At 42.6% G+C, this 25,230-nt stretch overlaps 1 protein-coding gene and 1 long non-coding RNA gene across 5 annotated transcripts in view; one reads left to right on the plus strand and one right to left on the minus strand.

The window, feature by feature from the left end:
• The window catches only part of wnt7bb (wingless-type MMTV integration site family, member 7Bb), a 77,298-nt gene that overhangs the window by 28,821 nt on the left and 23,247 nt on the right, over window positions 1–25,230 (plus strand). For 3 of the 4 annotated variants that reach the window (XM_028035732.1, XM_028035725.1, XM_028035715.1), the window contains one exon: window positions 12,415–12,641. In XM_028035732.1, coding sequence (XP_027891533.1) covers window positions 12,415–12,641 — 227 coding nt within the window. Of the gene's footprint in view, window positions 1–3,744; window positions 3,900–12,414; window positions 12,642–25,230 lie in introns of those variants that run through there. The other variant, XM_028035706.1, reaches the window with a different exon arrangement.
• LOC114155719 (uncharacterized) lies at window positions 361–16,053 on the minus strand. The gene is made up of 3 exons (XR_003597808.1): window positions 15,937–16,053; window positions 3,762–3,897; window positions 361–2,421 (listed from the first exon to the last, which is right to left on the minus strand). It is a non-coding gene; the product is annotated as an uncharacterized LOC114155719 (long non-coding RNA).

A 25,230-nucleotide genomic window follows, 5' to 3' on the forward strand; every position in this document is an offset into this window, starting at 1 on the left:
TTCGGGCTAGTTAAACAAAAACCCCGTGCACAACACCAGCATAGCATTTCCGCTGTGGCGATAAGCTTTGCTGTGCCACCCTGACTTTATCGCTGCTCACCATCTGGCTGCCCCTTCCCAACTTTCTCTGGCTATCGCATGACAATAGCTCCACTATGAGGTAAAAGTAACCCGTCTTCGTGTTTACTAATCCGGAGCTCTTGACTCACTCCGTCCATCCTTTCACTCCGGCTGAAAATCTTTCATGGTACCCTCTTTGCTTCCAGCGCAGGTGTTGAGTGAGAGTCACAATGCTGGGGGAAAAGAACCAGAGAAAGAAGGAAAGAAAGACAGAGAGGAAAAGAAAAAAAACTCTGACAAAAATCTTCAGTGTTTTATTTCCTTGCTCTGATTCCACTGGGCACTCATAGTGTTATGCAGTAGATTCCTCTTATTTGTATAGATATATCAGCTGAAATATGGACGGAGTCCTTTTTCGGATTAAAACTGTGTCGTAAAATCATAGCCGTCATCTTCAGGATAAATGAAAATCTAATTCAAGGAATAAGAAGCAGGCAGACAGATTGTTGATGCTTTGTCTTTTTTTTAGGACAAGTATTAAGACTTTACACTGTAAAAAGGGAATTTGGAGGGAATTATACATATGGATTCACTCAAGTGTGTTGGTTTGTAAATGTAATGCACATTAATGGTTAAATTATAACAATATTGCCTCATTTTGAAAATAATTTCATGAACATGTTTGTTCAGTCCAGTCAGCCATTCTTCCCTTCCATTGTAATGTCCAACGCAGTATCAATTCAAGTAAAGACCCATCGGAAACTTTGTAACCTACTTTAGCTAGTTTAGCAGCAGTGCTAATGCTAAAGTTAGCTTTGCTAGCTTCCTAACTCTAGGAAGTTTTTGGCAATGAACAGCTTAACTGTGGCTGTCAAAGCTTCACATGCTGCTTTGCTAAAATAAATAGTATCAGTTTGTATCCAGCTTTAGGTAGCTTAGCAATAGCCTGAATGCTAAACTGAAACTTGCTAGCAAGCTGAGCTTCTAATCCCTAAGGTAATCACTGCATACTAATTGTAGATCCGGCCATGACTCGCCACCTTGTCAGAAAAGAGAGTTTGCTACTACTTCGCTAGCATCTCATGCTTTTGTCTGAAACTATTTTTATGTTTGTTTCTTTTTAAAATGGTGGAAAACCATGTAACCTATTTGAAGAAGCGGTGAATTAGCTAGCTTGTCACATTTGGCCCTTTTCCACTAGCGCCTGGCAGAGGGTTGGACCGGGCTCAACTCTACTCTGCTCTCCGTTACAAACGGGTGACAGCGCCGGTGGGTGGGGCTGCCATGTTGGGCGGCCCCAGCGTACGAAAATTAGCTCGACGGGATCCGCATGCAGCACAACAACGGAGGACAAAGTGGAAGCTTTGTTGAACACTCTGCTCAGTTTGTGGCATTCTCTCAGACTCCGCTGTTGTAAGATTTTACAAATGGCGGCTCGGTTTACTGTAAAGTAGCTGTTGTTGTGACGCAGCTAGCGACTCCACCTCTTAGCCGACAGCCTTCTGGTACCGGTTGTGATCCTGGGTGTGGGTGTTGCAACCCACACTACATAACCCTGACCTTTCCTGTAGTTTTGCTGAAAAACTGCAACCAGCGTTTCTAACCTGAGCACGCAGTGAGACTGACATAAGAGCATATTTCTATGTGAAGCAACAACAATTTGCTATGCGCGCGTTTAAACCTCACACGCTCGCTTAATGAGCGCTCGACTTTGACAAAGTCTTGCTTCACCTGCTCTGTACTCGAGCTCGGCTCTCTGTTTTGCCTTTGCAGCTTAACAAAGTGCATGTAAATACAAACAAACACTCAGAAGGTATTTTTGTTCAAGTTAGAGTATCCCTTGCACATACTGCATTCGCTCAGACGACAAAAACAACAAACTACGACCAGAAAGTCAAAATACTGAACCAAAAGGCAGAAATAGCACAACGAAAAGGTACAGAATTTCAAACAATAAAAATGAACACAATCTCTGTAGCCTAAATATGAATAAATCTCCGTACGAACATGTTAGCTTACATTCTGTATGCAAGCTAATTTTTTTTTTTTACCTGTGTTCGTTTTGAAGAGTAAGCCAATCTTAGCCATGGTTTCTGACAGCCAATTGTTTTTTTACTAAATAATAAAAACTCATGATGTAAATGGCTGACATTTTCCTCAACACATAAAACAGAGATGAAAGCCCCGAAATCAGCTGAAGTCCAATCAGGTCTTGCTTTAATCGAGGTCAAAGGTCAGACGAGGCTGGAAAAAACGAACAGTGCGACTCGATCTTCTTGAGCAGAAACGGAGGCCACGTGTTTCAGGGTTTCTCCCCGCTGTCTGCAACCAGCGGGAAAAATAATTAAAAGAAAGTAGACTCTGGGAACGAGACAAAAAGAAGAGTCAGAAACGTTGTGCTTTTAAAGACAAAACAACAATTAAAGAAAAAAATAAAATAAAATGTAGAGTCAGCTGACTAAGATTAAAATGAAAACAAGCGCCAAACTGCAACCCAGACTTTGTACAGCGTTCAATTGAAATGTGTTTTCTAAAGAAAAACTGCTGAAACTCTATCTACATTATATGTTTAGTTCTGTTTTGAATCTATAATAAGGAAAACTGAGGGACTGAGAAATGTCTAAGTTCATCATATCGTATAAACTGCTGATTTATTTGTACTTCACTTCAAAACAAATATATAAAATTTGAGTCACTTTGAATTTAAGCACTTCAGCTGTTAAATTAATTAAAACGGAACAAGTATATTAAAAGGGTGATTGAAAGCTGCGAGGTTTATTTTAAACCCCAAACAGCTTAAATAGATCAAATAAACTAAAAATGTTCAAATTGTTACACCATGGTAACCACCAAATGTCTCTTTTGCTTATCATATCGACAATGTAAGGATCATCCTAATACAGTGGGAAGGGATGTTGAATTGATCTAATTATGCGTCTTGTTCTTGTGGGAAATTATGTAACTTATAATGATCCTGATCATTTATTACGCATGTCAGTCTGCGCAAGAGACTAGATTTTTTATTTGTAATCTTAAATCCGAGAGAGAGAGAGAGAGAAAAAAATGATTTTACCATGGCAACAACTTGTTGAATCAGAGAGAGGTCTCGTCAGAGAGAGAGACGTGTGCGCTCCGGCTGTTTTTATTTGAAGCTCACGTAGCTTCTCGTCAGCGTTTGTTTATTTCTGGCTGGATGGGTTTAGGGTAGCAGCGGCAGAGGAGGCGGCGGCGGCGGCGGGGATGGTGGTTATGGAGGCTGATCATGAATGAAAACCTCCTTCACATCCAGCGTGGGGTGGGGCGGGGTGGAGGGGATCGGATCAGTGTCACCCCCATTGTCCCGCCGTGGCAAAGTGGGCGGATAGCAGTGTCTCCTCCTGCCCAATGGCAGCCGCGATCCTCGTGAGAGCGCAGAAGAGGCACTTTTCTGCCATGCAGAATCCCTAAAACCATCATCGCTCCGGCTCGGCTCGGAGAGCCCACAGCAGCGCGCGTCAAAGAGCCTCGGCTGCTGAGAGATGTCAGAGCCAACCTCGGCGCACACACGGCCCTGCTGGGAGCTCGGAGCTGCGTAGGGAGCGCCGCGCAAGGAGAATCTCTGGTGTCTCTCTTTCTTTCTCTCTCTCTCTCTCTCTCTCTCTCTCTCGAGCGGACATAAAAGAGGGAATATACATTTTTTTTTTTTTAATTATTTTGCCTACTTGTATCGGCGTCGTCTCACTCCTGTCCGAGCGTGGCCATTCGCTCAATGTCATCATGATCATCATCTCGTCGCGCAGTGTACTGCTGTCAGTCTACTACCCGCAGATCTTCCTGATCCTGACGAGCGGAAGCTACCTGTAAGTGAGAGCCAATTAACCCCAATTAACTCCTTAATTAGCTCCGGAGCCTTGCCTGCTCCGCGGCTCATCCACACCCACATCCACACCGCATTTGAGTTTTTTTTTATTTTTTAATCCCACTTACTAAATACATCTGAAGATACATGGACGTTTAGATAAAGTTAAAGGGTTTTTTTGGAGAGCGCGTAATGCGCAACGAGCTGTTTGTTCAGTGCCAACCACAATGCTTCTTCTTCTTCTTCTACTCGTCGTTTTTTTAATTGTAAAATGAAGTTGGGGGATTCGAATCACAGTGCACATCGTCAGGAAAGCCATCCACGTGGGCTGATTAGTTACACTTGAACGCGGCGTCATGTCCGCGCGTAACGAGCCGCGCTGTTGATTAATCGGTCGCCGCCTCAAACGGGTGTTTGCACGCTCCAGCCAACATCATTTTGATCATATGCTCTTTTTTTATTTATTTATTTCGTATTTTCCTCCAGAAGCTTGTTTTCGGATTCATTTCGGCCACTGAGTGGCAGAGGTGTTCTAGACATTTCGGATGCGGATTTTCAGATTTGACTTTCTTTCTGAGGGTGAAAATGGAATGTGTGCGCGGTGACGTTTGTTCGTGTGTTGTTACATCGCCTTCGGTTTGTTCTTGGCGTGTGTGTGAGTGTGTGTTAGTATTTGATCCCGCGTCCTTTTGACCTGCTGGCAACAAGTGATTGATGCAGAGGCGTCTCCAGACAGTGGAGGTGAATGAAAGGACGAGCGCCCCCTTGGCCCATCAGATACTTTTCTCATGTATTACTGTAGTTTTTATGCTTGTCAGGAAGAAAGGTGTTCATAGTTCCCAGTCAAAGTACATTTATTTAAAAACTTTTTTTTTTTTTTTTTTTTTACAAATATTTTGTCTTGAGAAATCCTAAATTGTGTTTTAAGGAATCTAAATTCAGCATTAAAATGATCTCGTTCCCTCTTGATTCGCTAGAGGTGATCAAATCCGATCCAGACTCTATTAAAAGAACTGAACTAAAACCACAAGGGCTTTTTTTTTTTTCTTTTTTTGAAACAGCAGCATCAGATGCTGCAGTATCAGCCAGCTGCAGTGCGCAGCCACGCTTTGCCGTAGCGCCAACACCAGGGCTGCATGTTGCTGAAACGCCTAGATACGGTGACATGACCGTTAAACGTCGCGGTTTTCGACACACCGATTGCGCTGCAGGCATATTTTCCTTCCTCGTTTGGTCCGAAGCAGAACGCTGGCTTTTTCCAAAAATAATTCCTCATCCACTCCATCCCTGCTCTTCTCTCTTTTTGCTGCCCAGAGACCCCAAACCTGAGTCCAAAATAGATGTGGTTTCCACTACTATGAATAGGGATGGCTTGCACATCAAAGCCAGAACAGTGTCTGTTTTAATTCTCTCGGCGTAATTTATGCCCAAACCTTTTGACCAGCCGTTTCAATAAGGGTTAAAAGCGACATGCCCGCGTCTTCGCGGAATATATTTTGACATGTACCTTCATAGAGTTTGTTTAAAATGCCTGTGGCAAGCAAGGCAATAGCAAAGTCTCCGCTTTCTGGAGGAACGTTGCTGCTACGACCAGCATTTGGGTCCTGCAATGTTGTACGTGCAATTTAAATACGTTTTTTAATCCTTTTCCTCTTATTTAATTTTTAAACTGAATGGGCATACATGTTCAGGATCTAGAGCAGCGTGAATAGCCAGTAAACGGCTGTGTAGGAAACCCAGAGAAACAAGCAGGAACGAAGCGGATGATGAGACGTTTCAGAGTGTTTCTGTTCCTTCGGCTGCTCTGAAACAGATCCAGGATGCTCCGTTGACCTTTCCGGACCCCGTCCTCAAGGCCCCCCCCTCTCTAGCTTGCAGCTGGAGCCTCATGCTGAGATGCGACACGCTCTCCGACCAGACATGGGGCCCCGCATGAGACCGACTCTGAAAGACGAAAGATGGCCCCCCCGCGGAAGAAACGGTGCGATTAGGAGAAAAGGAAAAAGAAAATGACGCAGCGTGTTCTAATCGCCTTTATGTAAAACGGGAAGACAACTTTTAGTCGTCCTGTGGCTAAAATAATGTTATATTCTCTACGTTTCTAACACAATGCCAAAAACACAAAATCTTGACCAAGTATTTTTGGTCAACCTTCTGGTGAAAACATCTCGGCGCACGTTTCAACAAGCTGAACAAATAACAAAATATAGGAGCTCATTTTAAGTCAATGATGATGAAAACGTACCAGCGGATTATTTCACTTATAACATGAGAAAAATATCTTGTTATAAGTGAAATAACCTGCCTGAGGAACTTTTTAAAAAATCAATATTGAGGAATTATTGACATAAAACAAGCTCCTGTATTTTGTTGAAAAGTTACTTTAATGTTAGTTTTGTCTAATTTCAAGTGTATGAATACATTTGCATTAGAAACTGGACCAAAACTATTTGGTAAGGTTTTGTGTTCCTACGTTGCATTTATTCACTACTTATGGATTTTGCTGCTTGTGCACTGGAAAAGGAAAATAGTTGAACCAGCTTTAGCTGAATTGCTTCAGTTGCTAACAAGTAATTCAATTAAGTTTATCCAACTTCATTTCTTAACCCTTCCAGACTGAACGGAGCGCCGGCGGTCCAGCCAAATTTGCAGTACCATAATTCCGCCACACGTAGCGCTGTCTGAAAAAATTCCAACTGTTTCTGAAAAGGGAGACGTTGCGCTTTCCAGGTAATATTGGGTTATTATGGTAATTTAACCCCCACCGTGGCAGGGAGTGAAATTAATCTGACACTATTGCGAAAATAACAGCAAAATGTTGAAAGTTCCAGTTGTTATGGATAAATGGGCAAATATATTTTCTAGAACTAGAACTGTGTGCACTTAAAATAAGCAAAAAAAAAATATCCAGGCGGAGATTTTACATTTGTCACATCAAGGGTTAAGTTTTTAACTTGACAAATTTAAGACAGTCAAATCATTTAGTTTACGTCAAATAAAGAAGTAAACTAATGAGCCAAAAAGTTGTTTTGGGTTCAGGCAGCCTTTATTTGAGAGGAGAGAGACAGGAAAGCGGGTAATGAAAGAGGGGGGAAAACATGCAGCAAAGGTCATCAGGCTGGGAATTGAACCGGCAACTAAGGCCTTCTCATGTTAGCTGTGCTAAACCCCTGCGCCACCACTGCACCCTGGTCGGTCCAGGTTCTGTCCCTGGTCGGTCTAGGTTCTGTCCCTGGTGATGCTGGCGTCATGACATAAGCCGTCGGATACAAACCCGGTACTGACCTTAATTGTTTCAATTGTAAAAAATTTACTTTAGGTTAAAAATATGTAACTTTTAAGTTCATTCAAAATAGAAAAAGTAAGTTGTCACTGACCCAAAAGAAAATTAAGTGAGATTAATGTAAATAAGTCCATAGGATGAGCTACAATTGTTGGAGTGTTTCACACTCTTTAGGGTGCGACATATTCGCTATCAGCGGAGCGTTCAGGTGCCCGGCACTGCGCAGCAACAGGTCGGGAAGGGGCAGCGCCGTGTCACTGTTTGTTCCGAGGTTTATGTTCTGTTTGACATTTTTGAAGCGGGCAGTTATATAATCACGCAGTTTGTAAAATGAGCAGCCAGAGAGGAAGCGTCGGGCTCTCGGCGCTAACACAACAGCAATTCCCCACTTTTATTCACTTGACTCGGTCGCGTCTCCGGTGTTTTGGTAAGTGCATTCCTCAGCGGAAGATGCATGCCTCCGGAGCTTAGCAGCGTTTCAGTCAGGTTCATAGTGTTTCATGTGATGGAGTGGGTGGCTGGAAGCACGCTGTATGCCATGAGGGTATGGTTTCTTTTCAGGCCACCCTGCTTAGTAATAAAACCTTCAAGCTTTTTTTCCCCCCCTTCTTCATTTAAACCACTGACATTGGGTAATGCTGCAGAAAGGTTGATGCCTTGCCGGTACTCAATCATTTCAGCGGCTGCCGAACTGCCCGGGCGCGACTTCGTGACACTTTTCGGTCGCGGTTTTTTCCCAGGCCCCGCCGAGCCACTGCTGGCACAAACAGAGAGAGAACAGGGCTAAAGCAAACAGAAGCGCATTCTGCGCCGCGACGATGCAGGGATTTAAAAGCTTAGCTCTAGATTTCCCTGCTTGGTGTTCCGACGGTTTGGGACGGTGTTGGAGCTCTGTGTGTTTCAGAGAGAGTACCGGGCGACGAGCGAAGGGAAACCGCTCAAGAGGAGGAGCCAGTGAAATGTCCGTGTGGGCTTTCGGCAAAGAAACGGAAACGCTAAAAGCAATGAAAGGATCTGGAGCGTATAGCGCCGTCGGCAACGTCAGCGTCATTTTGCCGGTAACCCCGTTCTCCAGTTGTAGATTGCTTCTACTTAATGAGTCTGCCCCATTTGGCTTGTGCAGACAGCAACAACCCATTTTGTTGTTGCTAAGAACAACCACGTATACAGCTGGGGGTGGGGGGTCAAAAAAGGTCAGAGGAGTTCAAATCGCTTTACGGCGGTGAGAGCAAAGAAGGCCTGAAAGCAGCAGTGTTTGCTGTGTACCTGACAAATGCCTTGTTCCCGGCCGGCCTCCGCCTTAAGGCTTGTTATTCTCTCCTTGATATAACATGTCGTTTTTTACTTTTTTTTTTTTTTTTTTTTGCAGCAACAGCATTAATTATTCCCTACAGCAATATTTGGCTGCAACAAGCAGAGAAAGGTTTGGAAAAGACACCAGGAGTCACTGAAAAACATGACTTTTAAAAAAACACCTCGCAGAGGTATTCATGTTGAGGTTTTTCATGTTACTACATCAAACTCTGATGTGTTTTTTTTCTTTCTTTTTTTTTGGAAGTAGGGGGAACATTAAGCAGCACATGATTTTCTAAAGCTAAGCAAAAAAAAAAAAAGGAGAAATACGAAGAGTGTGTCATGCATTTTTATTCCAGCCCATTCACTCTGTCGGGAAATCCAGCGCTACTCTGACCAGCTTCCTTGGTCCTGCTGGTCATGAGTTCAGCATGATGCTGCCACCAATGTTGTTTCATGGTGCCTTCAGGGTCATGCGCAGTGCGAGTCTTCTTCTGAACACTGTCAGAAACTTATATCTCGATCTTAGACGACCAAAGCAGTTTCTTAATTTTTTATTACATTTGTCTATTGGGAACTTTATTCACTAAATGTGTGACTTGGCATTTCGTTGGACTAGATTCTATTTAGAGGCATCAAAGGAAAGAGGGTACAAATGTAAAGATGCGGCACAATTTTTTCAGATTCCTATACATTTCATATATACTGTATATATATATATGACTGTCAGGTTAATTGGTCTCTCTAAATTCTCCCTAGGTGTGAGTGTGTGTGTGCATGGTTGTTTGTCCTGTATGTCTTTGTGTTGCCCTGCGACAGACTGGCGACCTGTCCAGGGTGTACCCCGCCTCTCGCCCGGAACGTAGCTGGAGATAGACACCAGCACCTCCTGATCTCACTAGGGACAAGGGTGAACAGAAAATGGATGGATGGATGGATGGATATATATATTAGCCTTTTCCTTCCACTTCAATTATCCGCTAGTTTGTGTTTATCTATCACATAAAACCCAAAGGAAGTACATGTGAAAAAGTTCGTCAAGTTACTGTAAATGCTTAAATCCACCGTGAGACTAAGATTGCGTTCGCAACCTTAGTCTCATCTGTTTGGTCCACTTTTATGAAACATTAGTTCATTTGTCTAGAAAGTGATGTTCATTTGGGGAGGTGTGAATGAGTAATCGAACTCTGACGCAAACCAAAACAGTGAACTCGGCTGTGCCTAAAAAGCTTGCCGTCGGTTTGATTGTAGTGAACTCTAGTGTGGTTTGAATGCATATGTGAACGGCAAGCGGACCGGAGACCACTCCAAAACCAGGAAGTGGACTGTAGCGCAGAGCATTCTGGGTAAATACAATGAAAAGGAATTAAATGCATCTAGTGCAAGCGGAAGATATGCCTCAAGAAAGAAATCCAAGAGCCACTCAAATCAGATGCCACTCCATTTTTGTTTACGTTTTCGAAAGGAAGTTGGGTTCACGTCGTCTTCGGAGGTTTTCGTGTCATTTCCTTCCGTGGTTCTTGGTGCAGCGCCACCACAGGCGAGGAGGGGAAAAGGTTTTTCAAAGGTCTGCCACAGCAGTATGACGGCGAACCGCATCGACTGAAAACGTAACAAACGTAGTTTTGTCCCCGATCGAACTGAGCCGACCGCACTCCAATAGTCTGAAAATTTGTGGGAGTTTGTACGTGCCTAAAATGTAAAAGTATTCTGTTTTTCTTTTGTGAGGTGGAGCAAAGGTACTTGTCCAGATGAGATTATCTGGGAGTGACTTTTACCAAATAAAAATATATTAGTTCTGAGCCTGTGGTCTTCTCCCAGAAGCTCTGTAAACTCCAATCTAAATCCAAGAGGCTATAATTCTTCAGGGTTGTTCCTCCTCACCCATTCTTCCACTAACCCCCTCCCCTCCGCCTCTCCTTCCTCACGCTCCGCCATCCCGTTTTCGCTGACACACAACTCGCGTGGGTTCGTTTGCCCCATCTTGCGGTTAATCCTTTTCGAGGTCAACGTCGTATTTCAAAAGGAGCAGTGTTCCTCCAAGCTCATTTCTGGCTGCCCATCCTCGACATGTTTTATAAAAAAAAAAAAAAAAAAAGCACGTATCTACACGGTCTTGATGGCAGCAAGCAGAGCCCTGGAGGGAGTCGGCACTTTGTTTTTGGCACCAATCCGCCTTTGGCTTCCTCAGCAGCAGAACCAGCCCACCATTTAAATGTGTTTTCTGTGTATTCGCAGCAAATCCCTGGATGTGTGTTGTCTCTGGGTAGAACAAGAGGAGGAGGTGTGTGCCATTTTCTCAAACGCGTAATAACCTTGAATTACGGCGATTTGTGTTGAAAACGTTTTCTTTTTTTTGTTGTTTTTATTTTGCTTTGTTTTGTTTTTGTTTTATGTACTCATTACAAATTAATTATGGGATGTGGCTGAAGATAAAACAGTCTCTTGTGAACAGTGAGGGTGGCGCGTTACCTCAGGAGTCCGCCTCAAACGTGTAATTAAGCAAAGCCTTAGACGTATTACTTTGTGCGACATTTGTTTGAAAGAGGGACACTGCTTCCACACCGAGAGAAACCACAATGGAGTACAATGTGTTTCCATAAGAGCCTGGAAGCCCTTCACAGTGCTATGGTACCAAACAATTAGCATAAAACCCCAAACTCATTACTCAGACTCCCATCATCCGAGCCAGCACTCAATGCTGTCAGTAGTCAAACAGGCATCCTACTTTTTTCTTTCTGGGTACTTTCTGTAAGTTTCCATCTGCCTTAGCAGTTTTATGTGGGTTTTGTGTGAAACAAAGGGCCTGGGGGGAGGGGGGGATTCGAAAGCATCTCGTGTGCTAAGTACGGAGAATGTGTGATGCTGTGGGCCAGTGTTTCTCCCAAAAGAAGCTGGAAACTTGTCAAACTGCGTGGAATTTGGAACCGTTTAAAGGGGCAGTGTTTTGTACATTTCTCCTTTTTTTTTAGCTTTACATCATGTTACTATGTTATCCCCTCATCATAAGCACATCTGGAGGGTTGTCTTGATTCTTTAATGTATATTTGAGAAATCCTTTGATCTCCCATGGCAACCACTCAGCTGGACAGAACGCCTGGGTGGACCCAGCGCTGCCTAGGAAACGAAGCTCCAGCTCGGACCTGCAGTTTCAAAGCTTCAGCATTACAGAGCAGCCTTCTCCTACAACTTACCCACTCCGCTCCTTCAGACTAGCCAGCAGGAATTAGCAAACACCTGCAGGAACTGTGCATTTGCTGCTCTCATTATAGGAGCTGCTTCTCATCGCATTGCTGTTAAAACATTGTTAAAGAGGAGCCACGTTGTGATGGCAGCGGTGAAGGCGGAGTTTCAGAAAGAGGAGGAACAGGAGTTTTTAAAGAGACAGTAACCCAATTTTAAGGTGTTAAATGACAAAGTCAGTTTTCTATGGAGTCATATTTGACGTATTCCGCATTTTTAATAACAGCCGAATGTAACATAGTTACTTGATTGTGCTATAAATTGATTCTATGTGGCTGGGAAATCCCTAATTCTGCCTCTGCAAAGACAAGAAGACATTTTAAACAGAGCTGGAAAGGAGTTACCATTGGGTTTTTTAGGAGGTCTTTTAGTCTGATACATATTGTCAAGTAAACATAAAAGTGGGTCGACCTTCTTGCACGTCTACCAAACGTAAATCCCACAGAAAACCAGTGAGAGGAGAAGGTGAGAAAAGAAGCAGAACTTGAGAAACGGTCAAAAATCCCGCTCTCTCTTTACTTCTAGAAGGGATGCAGAATAAATTTAGTGTGTCAAATTACACATCTATGATGAAAGGTGAACTTATTTCAATGTTATTTACAGATATTTACTAGAGGTGTAAGCATGTTTTCAAGGTTTATGCACCAGTCTCTGTTTGAGCGTCTGTTTCATGTGTGTGTTTCTCTTACTCTGGCAGGGCCCTGTCCTCGGTTGTGGCTCTGGGTGCCAACATCATCTGCAACAAGATTCCGGGGCTGGCACCTCGCCAGCGGGCCATCTGCCAGAGCCGCCCAGACGCCATCATTGTTGTGGGCGAAGGCGCCCAAATGGGCATCAATGAGTGCCAGTACCAGTTCCGGTATGGACGCTGGAACTGTTCGGCGCTCGGAGAGAGGACGGTCTTCGGTCAGGAGCTTCGAGTAGGTCAGTCAGAGTTCTTTCACCGCAGGGAAAAGGGCACAGTGTGTGTGTGTGTTCACGCATGTATAGGGCTTACCATTTGGAGCGCTGACATTTATTTTTACAGAGGAATAAAAGTTTGGGGACACCTGGTTTCTTTCCTGAGGAAGCTTATAATCTTCTTCAGAAGTGGGATCAATTTAGATTTGTGAAGGAGGAGTGGCAGTGTAATAAATCGGGGCAAAACGATTTCAATATTCCCCTGTTTGATCTCTCACTTAGGTAGCCAACACCGAATAATGTTGTTTTCACGTAAAAAGGTGCAAAAGAAGCTCTGTGTGCTACTCCCGACACATCGGATTTAAATTGAAACGGATTTTGAAAGCTACACGTTTAGGTGAACCGCCATGTCTGCGTCAGCTGAGTTGGACTTTCTGGTTTAGTACTCAATTGGTTCAAGTCTTACCCAAAGTACATGTCAACAGGTAATGTCTCATCAGAGCTGAGGTACCCCAAGGGTCCATCTAGGGGTACCTCTTATTTATTACCTACATGGTGCAGCTAGCTCAGAAAACAACACGTAATACGATTAGTTACCGTAACAACGCAGATGATGCGCAGCCGTTCACTGCAATGTCACTAAAGGTCTATGAACCTATTCAAGCACTGAGCAGATGATTCACTCCTGAACATTCAGAGACACATAGACAGTTACGAAGTCGGTCTTCTGTCACCTGGAGAACATTTCCAGGATTAAAGGACTAACTTAACAGCAAGATCTAGAGAAACTCATACGTGTGTTTGTCTTTACTTCCACTGTTTGCTATAGCGTCCTCACAGGTCTGCCCCCCCAAAAAATCCTCCAGCTGCAGCTGATCCAGAACACCGCCACTGCTCACATTCTCTCTGATACCAGGAAGACAGAACACATGGGCCCAGTTCTGAAGTCCTTGCACTGGCTCCTTGAATAGATGGTTTTTTTTTAATGCTTTTGCTGGTTCATAAATCTGAATGGCTTGGCACTAAAATACATTAAATATCTGTTGTCGTCACACCAACTTTCCAGACCGCTCAGATCTTCTGGTTCGAGTCTGCTGGGTGCACTCAGAACCGGATCCAAACATGGAGAAGCAGCAGTTAGTTTTTATACTTCACTAATCCCGAACAATAAATAATAACTGGAGAGTACATCAATTTTTTATGGTCTTTACCCCAGTATTTTACGATTTTTGATGATTGCGATGATATCATTTGATAAAACACGTTAGTTGTTTTATGTTTGCAGCATGTAAAGCACTTTGAGTTGCCCGCTGCTGAAACGTGCGGTGCAAATACATTTTTCTTGCCTCGGTAGGTTTGAGGTCGTGCCGCAGGGTTTCCATTTTGAGCTGATTAATTGAACGGAGCTCTGCGGGTTGCTTAAAGTTTATGAAAAATTGCTTTATGACCTAACTCTGCTTTAACCCTATAAGTCCTAAATGTAGCGGCGACGATCCAGCCAAATTTGCAGTAGCGTAACTCTGAAACATCCCAACGGTTTCTGAAAGGAAAGACGTCCAGCCAATATCGGATTATTACGGTAATTTCACCGCCGCCGTAGCAGGGAGTGCCGGTAAATTGCGAAAATAACTCGCTAGATATTGAAAGTTCCAGCTGTTATAGACAAATGGCTAAATATACTTCCTCACAGGACATTTAAAGAACTGCGTACAGTTAAAATACACAGAAATATCCATGTGGAGAGTTTAAATTTAGGACATAAAGGGTTAGATTTCTCCTCATATTGAAACCCCTGACTTGTCGGGGATGTTGCTTGAGATCAAAACAGGCAGGTGGGAGTTTATCTTACTATTCAGATGATTTTGGACGAATGTGGGCCACACTTTTCTGTTTCTAGCCTTTAAAAATATGATACATGACGTTCTGTCCTACTTTACAAGGACACAACATTGTTGTTACACAAATGTACAATAAAAAGAAACGGCAGCTCGTGGATGTTAAGCGGTATGAATACTTTTGCAAGGCTCGCTATCGGTTGAACTGCTTTAGCTACCAATAATGTAGTCTGAAAATTGAAATGCGCTTGTCTTATTTACACAGAGAGAGAGAAAAAAGCTGCACACTGCATGCCATCATATTGTCTTGATTTTATGAAGAATCTGAAACATTTGGTACCAGTCCCCAACCCACTGAACCCAATGACATGCGTCTTTAAAGGTGCCAAACTTAAACCAGCAACACCCAATCTTTGACTTTTTTTTTGTTGTTTTTTTTCTTTCACCCACAGCTTCACGTGCTGCCGATTTGAGCGGGCCTCAGTCAGGAGGGGCTCGCTCTTCCAGCACGCTCTGCTTTCTGTTGACGGAGCTTCTGCTCCCGTCGGCGTTTGCAGGACGCCGCCGCCGCCTCTCGCCGGTGGCGGCGGCGGAAAAGCTGCGCACACAGAGACGCGCCTCGGCCCTAGTTGAAAAATGATATCTCAAACGAGGAGGCGGCTATCGGTGTTCTTGCAGACGAGTCACGCTGAGCCGGAATTAGACGGACACATCTGTTGTTAATCGAGTTAAATTGGTTGTGTCCGTCCCTGGCCGCTCTGTGAGGGAAGAAGGTGCAAAGGAATGTAGGCTTAGAGCTGGGAAGTAGTAAAATGTGTAAGTGTGATTTTGTTTTCCACATTATTTGTATTTCAGATTTCCATTTAATATGTTTTTTTTTTTTTTTTGCTGTTATCCTGTTGGTTTGACGGTGCATATAATTCAGTTGGTTTTCTCTTGAGGGCCAGTCAATTAACTTTAGCTTTCTTGACAAACGAACCAGGACAGAGTTAGCATCAGCAGGCTAACTGCATTCCCACTTCACCTGCTTTTTGGTCTGGAACATCTTATGTTCAGATGCATTGCTTTATGTTATGCTTTTTTTTTGTTTTTTTTACTCCCTTTTGTGCATTTAGCAAAAGTAAATGACCAGTAATTTCAGTTTCCCGTTTGGGTAAAGGCTGCTGCTCTTCCTGCTGGTTGTGTCCTGGCGCCTTAAGAAGACATTTAGAGTTAAACTTAAAATGCGAGGATTTGTCAGAGATCAGGCGTTGACATGTCATTTAGTTATTGTTGAACATATGGGGTCACAAGTGTTGATTTTTCTTTTTTTGGTTTAGTTTTTTCTTCCGTACCCATCTGAAGTACACTTACACAGATGTAGGCACAGGTAGTTTTATCTCGCTGTCTAACATTAAATTACACTAAATCTTCCTGCGTTAGATCATGACAGAGTGCATGATTGGAGAGAGATTCTTTAAAAATATACATATATAAATACTTACTTTAAACTGTGACATGGGTCAAAGGTCTTTTCTGAAGCTCCTCACAACAGTTCACTTGCCTGTTTCTGTAGATATATTGTTTATTTTTTTTGTTGTCGCCATGACGCCAATTATTCTGGTAAGTTCACCAGTCCCTCTGATTGCACAACGGTCCCACGATAGGATGCTGTCGTCCCTGCACTGTAAAAAAGAATAAATAAAAAAAAAACCCTCTCTAATTTATGGTAAAATCTCAGCAGCTGTTTTTGCCAGAATTGTATCGTATAAATACGTTAAAATTTGGTACATTTAATTGGAATTTTAGCGTATTTAAATGATAAAATTCCAGAGTTTTATTGTGTTTATACGGTAAAACTCACAGTATGAATAGAATTTTACTGTATAAATGCAACAAACTTCTGTAACTTTATCTTTCTTATCACGTTAAAATTCCAATCATATTTACAGAATTGTAACGTATTTATACGATAAATTTCTGGGAAACCACAGCTGCCGAGATTTTATCGCAAATTAGAGAGTTTTTTTTGTTTTTGTTTTACAGTGTGTACTTCATAATGTGGACGGTGTTCTCGGGGATGTGAATTTACCCACCCACCCAAAAAAATCGGTCATTATGGCAAAGCACTTCCACGTTAGATTCATGGCTCCAAAATTTAAAGCTTTTGCCTTTACAAACTGTAGTCTGTCTGTGTTTATGCTGGTTTTCGATGAGACATTTTCCGTACTGTGAGCGACCTTTCAACCTACGTCGGTACAAGTCTCATTTCGCTGTGAACTGTCCAGAAGGTGTTTTGCTTTTTCTTTTAGGGTCGATTCACATATTTTGCATTAGAACACATCCAACCTTCCTGATCGGTATTATAGCTGGACATTCCTCTGGCGTTTAGAGTTATAATTATTTTTAAATGATTTAAAACAGATGAATGTGGCACATTCACAGGGATCTGAAACTTATACTCCAGGATGAACCAGACTTGTGGAGTTTTCTTCCTGATATTTTGACTGATTTGTTTGGATTTTTTTTTTTTTCTCTCTCTTTCCATGACATCAAACAGCGAAGCAGAGTGTTTGAGGCATTGCCTTAAAATACGTCTCCATTTAACTATGTTGCTGCATCAGGATCTTGCCGTGCAAATGGAGGTAATTTTAATGATCCTCACCGACATAAAACAGGAAATGTTTAGTCTAGTTATTATGGCTTAGTGCGTCTGCTGGTTTTGATTCCAAAGTTCCTAATTGTTGTGTTTATTTAGATGATTTTAGGCATATTTTTCCAAATTTCCCATAAGTCATTCACAAGGTTTTCTGCCAGGAAGTAATTTATAAACCACCCTGAGTTCATAATGTGCATTTTATTCTAATATCTATCAGCGCTTTGTTACAAATACCTTATGCGGTTGTTTAAATGATTAGTGTTGTTTCTCTCTGCAACCGTTTGACATTGACGGCAATTGAGTTTGAGGCATGGAAATGTTATTTATTTATTTGTTTATATTTTCTAGGGATTATCGTTTGGAAACGATTTGGAAGATCGTGCCTCGTCTTTTGTGTTTTTTTTTTTTTCTCTCTTCCACTTTCACAGCGACGCGCTACGTTTGTGTTGGTCTAAAAATCCCATTAAAATACATGGAAGTTTGCGGTTGTGGAAAAAGGCCGGCGAATACCCTCGTGTGTCATCATAGGAAACTGCGTAAGCCGCAGCAGCTGCAGAGCTGCAGCGTAACGCGGATGCAATCAGTAGAAATTAAGTGAACATTTTCTGCAAGCGCCCCCCCCACATTTTTCGAGAGGTGTAGGCTGCATTCGTGGTTGTTTTGATGTATTAATCTTTCGGTGGCGCACGGCTGAAGATGTACTCGAGTTTCTGTAGCCGCGTTTTCTGCCGATCGTAGACCGTTTGGCGTACGACGTTATAGAGCCCAGTCCTTCATTAAAGTCTTCCTGTTGTGTCTGCGCACATCTGCAGATGTTGGGAACATCGTCATGCCAGTGAAGCTCAGGAGTGAAAAGCTGTTCCCGTTTTCGGAGATCCAGGCTTAGTGCTGGACTCTTAATGATGGATTTTTCTCTCTTATTTTTGAGGAGAAAGAGAGAAAGAGAGAGACCAGCGGACCACAACTGTTTTGCATTCTGTCAGTGCGCCGCCCGCGCTTGGAGGCCGTTCTGGAGCCGCTCCGCAGCGTTGCAGGGACACACGCATTAATAGCTGGGTTATTTGGCGTAATACGAGGTATTTTGATTAGGAAGAGATTAATTTCAGTGCCTTATGAAAGCATTTATTACCCTCAAACTTTCCCCACATTTTGTCACATTATAACCAAAGCCCTTTATGTGTTTCATTGGGATTTTATTGGATCTTCCAACACAAATTGTTGAGCGGAAGAAAAGGGAGAAATGGTTTTCGGATTATTTATAAGTCTGAAATGTGAGGCTTGCGTCTGTGCTCAGCACTCTCAGTCAATTTGTAGATTCGCATTTTTCTGCGATTGCGTTTCTTTTCCACAGGTTTGATAACCAATGGATTTTCTTATTATTCTGAACATCATTTAGCTCAGCCAGATCGAAGGCAGACCTCCTGTCAACATCATATTTCGAGTCAGATTCTCAACTAGATTTTTACTTTTTTTTGGTCTTCTCGCCACTTTTCTGACAAAGGGCTCGGTTGTGGACTTATACTACTAGCAGTTGCCATGTCAACAAGTTGTTCCACCTGTCTGCTTAGGTGAATGGCCGTGTCTTTTTAGTTTCCTGTATGTGTCACCCTCCAAAGCATGAAATAATGCCGCAATAGAAAACTCTCCGTAACTTTTTCTTCCTGACTTGTCTGCTGATTTTTGTCTCAAAAGTTCCTTAGGCATCAAGTGTCTTCTAAAGACAATTGGTTGCACTGTTTTCTTTTGATATGGTACATCAAAGTTAATGAGATTAATACAAATACATAGCACACATTTCAATTTTTTATTCCTTTGGAAAAGGGAATTGAATTGCCATGTATCCTTTCCGTTCCACTTCAGATTTATTAACTACCTTCATGTTCGGCATAAAGTCGCACAAAAATGTCGAACAGATGATTGGGGCTATTCGTTTTAATGTTTTAATCACAACTTTACATTAGGTAAACCTATGCTAAAGAGCTAATCGATGCCTCTGTTCTGTCTCAGTCCCTAATATTTTCTCTCCGGCTGAAGCTGGAAAATCAACACCGTGAAGATATATTGGATTGAAAACCCGGAGTCGAAGAGGATCTCTTCCTCCTGTGCAGCAACTCGCGTCCGTTTCCTCGCCCTGCCACCACGGCGCTGGCGCGGCGGCTTTGCGGAAATGTGGATGGAATTATCCTGTCGCTAAAAGAGATTGGTGTTACTGAGCGATTTGCAGTCTATGACGAACTAATAACAGAATTACAGCCAAATCCATCAGCCAGTCAGGGTGAACAGAAAGCCTTAAGTGAATTACGCTAGCTGAATCATTTAAAATTTTTTAAAATGATCCTGTCTCCCTCTATTTGTTGGTGGGGACCTTTTTGCAAAAGCTTCATTTGAGTCTGCAGAACAATCCCATCATGGATATAACATTGTTTGGCTCTAAGTGACATTATCAAATTGTTAGATGTGTTTGTGATTTGTTATTTATTTTTTCCTCTCTACCGCCTTATTCTGACTGGGAAAGCCTCGTCCTGTGAGCCGCGGTACATTCCTCCGGCTAACCACCTGTAATAGAGACGGCCTTCACTTGAAAGACCTGCCTCTGAACACCTTACGGCTCTTTTCAGCGCACTTGAAGTCGGCGATTACAGCTTGAAAGTGGACACCTTTCAACGGCTACACTCAGCATCAAAGGCCAACACTGGACCCCTTGTCACAAAATGGCCTGCTCCCATTACTCCCTGTTTGACTTTCCAGCCAGTTTGTCACCATCCTGACTCTTTCTTCTTCTTTTTTTTTTTATCTGAAAGAGGTGTCTTGTTGTGCTGGCAGTGAAATATGACAAAAGCTAAATCCTCCCGCCTCTGGCTCGTTGCGCAAGAGCAGATGAAGCACTTGGACGCGAATGGAACGATTAAAGAAAAGTACAAGTGAAGACCTTAAAGTGAAAGTTTACCGTTTTGAAAGCGAGTCTCTGTGAAAAAGTGAAGTTGTTAATATCTTACCTGCAGCCGACAACGCTAATGATGTGTGAAATAGAGCCGTGTTTTCCCTGTAGGCTTCAAGTCATTTTCGCGCTTCACACCTACTGACTCTTGGCGGGCCGCCTTCCTGCCTCAGTAGCCGCGTTTCCGTTACAAACGTGCGCAGAACTTTGTCTGCGTTTCGCGAATGTCGACAAAGCACAATTTTGCTTTTGTTAAAATCACGTGAATACGTTTGTTCACGTGATAAGTTGTTTAAAAAAAACACGCCACGTGATTCCTCTCAGAAATAAATAAAAAGAAATTACTTTTCACTAGAAGGAGGAATGGAATAATAAAACCTTTTTCACTGCATGTCCCCGATGGAACATCAACCAACACAAGCAGGGCAAACGACAACAGTGTGTTTGCTTCATTTCAGTTTTATAGTGATTCATGATAAACATTCCTTTGTTTTTATTTGTATCTTGAACAAAAACACAGGGAAAAAAAAACAAAAAAACATGCTAAGTTACTAACTTTTGCTGATGACCTCCTTATTTGACTCAGGCGTGTTGAAGCAAAGACGTCTAAAAGCTGCAGGACGGGATTTGAAGACTCCTGAAATAGAAATGCGAACCGTTTCTAGTTTAAATGTACTGATAATAACAGGAAAAGTGACTTTTCTGAAGAGGTTTTTCTTTTGGTATGTCCAGGTGTCTTCCAGAGTGGCCACTTGGAGTCTCTGAACGAACACTCGGGATTAACGCCTGTCCATATAAACTTCAAAAGGCTGTAATCCCGAAATCTTTCATCGTACAGTCACCGGTGAGGGCTCTAGTGAAATGCGATACCTCGCGGATTAATGATCCTTATCCAGATTCACAGACGGCATCACTAAAGTTTAGGAAGTGATGCATAAAGAAAATAATAAGCTCCTATTGTGCATGACGTAAAAAGAGTAAGGAGGAATCGCATGTAAAAAAAAAAAAAAAAGCTTATATATTAGTATAAAATATCAAACTATTTATGTGTTTTTTTGTTGGAACTACACTCCAAAACAAAATACCACACAAATAAAAGTTGAAAAAAAAAAAAAAAAAAAAAAAAAAACTCCCCCCAAAAAAACTAAAGGTCTTCCCGCCCTCCACATGCACAAACGGGTAAACAAGAAACTCTCCTCTGTGCACTCAAAGATGCATTTATTTTCTTGTTTTTGATGATATTTCACAGCTGAATGACATATTAGCAAACCGTAGCGCTACATAAGTTTCCACTCACTGCTAAAGGATGACGCCCTCTCCGTCTTAGTCCTTTCTGCCAAGTTGGCAAACATTAAGCGCTTTGCTTCGGCCTCAAAAGTCAGCATTAAGTTACAAATTATGTTCATTAAAGGTAGTTAAAAAAAAGAGGACAGTTAGGAGAGAGATTTGAACATGTCCGCCATCCCGTTTAGCGCCGCCTTCTTGCTCTTGTTAATTTTTTCTCCCCCCCCCTGTTGCGTTGGTGACGACAGAGGCAAATTCACCTGCCAGCACCGCAGGGCTCCGGGGGCCGAAGCCCCTAGTCAGATGAAGGATGCTGAAGTCAGCAGGCTCATTGAAAACCACTTGTGTGGAAAGAACTCCCAGACAGGCACGTACTTGGTAGGAAGCTGGAGAGGACAGGCTGCTCAAGGCAGAGCCGCCTCTCAAGGGAAAGGGAGGGGGAAAGGTCAACTTAGGCAGATAGTGCCAGACATAAATCAGGATCGGCTTTTGTTTCCAAATTTCAGGAAGGGAATGCTTGAACAGGCGACGGGGCTAAGAGAGTGTGAGGGTGTTTCTGCTTCGTAGCATGGCTTTGCGATACCATATTTACATTCAAGGTATTGAAGATTCCTCCTGAAGTCTGAGAACAGGCATGTTACGTTTCTGGAAGCACTAACTTAACTAAGACACAGCTTCTCTCAAGACGGAAAGAGGTGGAGTTCTCGCTCCAGGTTTGGGGTCAGGCTCCTTAGTAAGCAGAGGAGAAGAGTTGGAAGAGCTGCTTTCAGGAGTATTTTACTATGCTTTCCTTTTTACTTTATGAAGTATTGGTACCCTTTCTTGAGTGAACTGTCTGGATACTCTGCCCAGTGTGAGTAACTTCACAGAATGAAAAACCAGCTGTTTTTGTTAAAGGCTCATAAGTTTTTCATTGAAAGAAATGGATTTGTAAAAAATGTTTTTGTCTGAAGTCGTCATTTTGGAATTATGTTATTCTGATGAATTACTTTCATTTTGGTTGGTGAAATGCCAACATCTCCACATGTCGTTTTGAAATTATGTAATGATCGACGTCTGGATAACTTACTCAGTGCTTGAGCAAATACTTTTTTACTCTCACTCGAGTCATTTCTTGGATGGCTACTTTTTACTCTCGTTTGATTACAATTTTTAGGTGCTTTTCCCATCTCTGCAGAGGAGTTTGAGTACTTTAATGTGTCGTCAGGTTTATGGGGATGAAGAAACAGCCATGAAGCATGCCTCTTAGTTTACCAGTTGCCTGAAACCTTCATACAACCTTCTAAGGTGGCTGGACTTCAACGTTCTCCCTTTGGCAACACGTCTCGGTGGGAGGAGACAACCCAGGAATGCTTTGGGATCCCCTATAATGAGTGGATAAGACGAGGCTTATGGGCGAACGGATGGAATAAAGTGACCTTAAGAGTGAGCGTGTGCATGCATGATTATGGCGTTGGCTGCAGCATCTGTTCACCACCTCTGGCCTGTTGAGACGAGAACGAGCCTCACGAGACCCTGAATCAGTTAAAGAAAAGAAAGAAAGAAAACTGGACGGATTTGCTCTAAATTATGTATGATAATTAATAGTTCATTTACATTTTAATCAGTCAATAAAGTTTATCTGTATGGCATATTTCAACAACAAGAGGACTCAAAGGGCTGTACATCACAAGAATACACAAAAAAAAAAACCCATGATGCAGTCGAAAATTTGAGGAAGCAGTAACAAACATTACATTTTGTTGAGTGCCGTCATCAAAATGATCAATACTTATATGTGCTGGTCAATGTTCCAGTGATTATGGGTCAAAAGCAACTGTAAACAGGTTTTATTTACCCTTGGCCAATAACTTGGGTTTGAAGTGCTTCCCAAGGCAAGAATAGACAGGACAAAGAAAATGTGTGGCATAATATTTGTATTTGCAGAATTTATTCCCCATCTCATTGCCTAAAACTTGCATCCATCCATCGTGAACTTTTGTACTGAGAACTTTGGAAAAGCGAGCCTCGAGGGGTACAGACGTTTGACTTGAACAGTGTGTAGAAAGCCCGTACGCGCCGCGGTACACGGTCTTGGTCTGAGGACGACAAAAAAGCCTCGCAGATAATAAATGCGCTGGCCGAGCTCCTTCCACTTCTCGGAATCGACACACGGTCCATTGTGGTGAAACCGTATCCCGGCAGAATGCAGAGAGCACAACGGCTTGGTCCAGCCGAGAGGCTAATAATGAGCGGCCGAGAAAACCATCTCCAATGGCCGTGTGGTTGCGTGCGTGCTTTGTTCCCTCGTTTAGACAAAACTCCCAAGCTGAAATATTTACTCGGGGCCCGACCGTTTTCTCCTTATAAATCAGCTGTGTTTAAGAAATGCAAAAAAACACGCGAGTGGAAAATTATCAAAAGGATAAACTCTCGCTGCGGGTCGGTCAGTGTAACTGGAGCCACGGCTACAATCAAACCTGTTATTATTCAAATGATGAGTTGATTGAGAAATGAATCTAGAGCAGTTGTGTCTCACCTTGTTTGAGAGGGAAGCTCCTCAGTCGAGTCTCTCTTTAACAAACGATACAGATACAGTGTTTGACATATGAGCCTAATCTGTTGACAGTGAGTGTTATGTGCAGGAGTTAGCTTAATAATGACAGTCCAGGAGTCATTCTTCACAACTAGAGGGGGGTTTCAAGAACGCACAAGTGGATACTCTGACTCGACTCCCTAAAATCCCATCAATCTTCCCGCTGTTGGGAGTTTCCCGTTTTCCCTCCCTCCATTTCTGGGATTTCTTTCTCTCTGCAGGCGAGTTGCGCTTTTCAGTTGGGATACGTAACGATTCACCCGATTCTGTTATTCCCCATTGGGTTGACAAACAAGAAAAACCGTTACAAGCCGGATCGTTCGCATACGCGCTGACCCGTTTGTTCACAGCTGAGCTACCAGCTGAAAGTGCAGATTCACTCCCATGCCTTGACAAGCGCTTGACACCATGCGGATAACAGCGTGGAAATGACGCGTGCATTGTGTTACGGTGGAACGGTGGTGGATTAAAGGCCTATTTTTCAGCTCATCATCATGTGGGTAGCGGTAATCCTCCCTGCTCTCCTCCATGCGAGTCCAGAGAAAACAGTGTGACTAGGTGGATGCGCGCGTGTGGGTGTGTGTGTGTGTGTCAGGTTAGGGTCCCCCCACCCTAGATACAGTAAGGTTTCAGTAAAGGTCACATCAAAATGTGTCACATCAAAATGTCGTGACCTATTGATCATTTTGATGACGGGACTCTACAAAATGTTACTGCTTTCTCAAATTTTCAACTGCATCATGTTTTTTTTTTTGTGTGTCCTTATGATGTGAAGCCCTTTGAGTCACCTTGTTGTTGAAATATGCCATACAAATAAAGGGTTTAGTAAAGGTCACCGCTCGCTAGGGGTGGGAATTTATCGGATCGTTTATCATTTATCGTGATAAATTTCTCATCATAAGAATTTTCATTTGCCGTTGTCAAAATAAATTCCAACTAATGACTTAAATAATCCAAAACTGTCCGTGTTGTTGATATTGTCCTCTGAGTATCAATACTTATAAACAAAAATATATGACTAAAGTTAGTTTGCAGTTTAGTTGGTACAAATTACACGTCTTTATGTAACTGGTTTCCTAAAGAAGCATATTAGAAATGGGACATTTTTTTTCCAAGAGCAGTATTTGTGTTTTTGGGGTTATGATTTCTGTGTCCTGCAGTCACAGCCAAACAGTTGCCTAAAAAAAAAGGTTCTTACTAGTCCGTCACTTTTTCACAATATTACCACAAAATATCACGATAAAACTTTAAATGCATGTTGCTCAGCCCTGCCACTTCACATTTTCCTCCTCCAGGATCAATCAATCAATCAGGTTTATTTGTATTTTTATGATGCACTTTGA

The sequence above is a fragment of the Xiphophorus couchianus genome, chromosome 2 (assembly GCF_001444195.1).
Source record: "Xiphophorus couchianus chromosome 2, X_couchianus-1.0, whole genome shotgun sequence".
Lineage (NCBI taxonomy): Eukaryota > Metazoa > Chordata > Actinopteri > Cyprinodontiformes > Poeciliidae > Xiphophorus > Xiphophorus couchianus.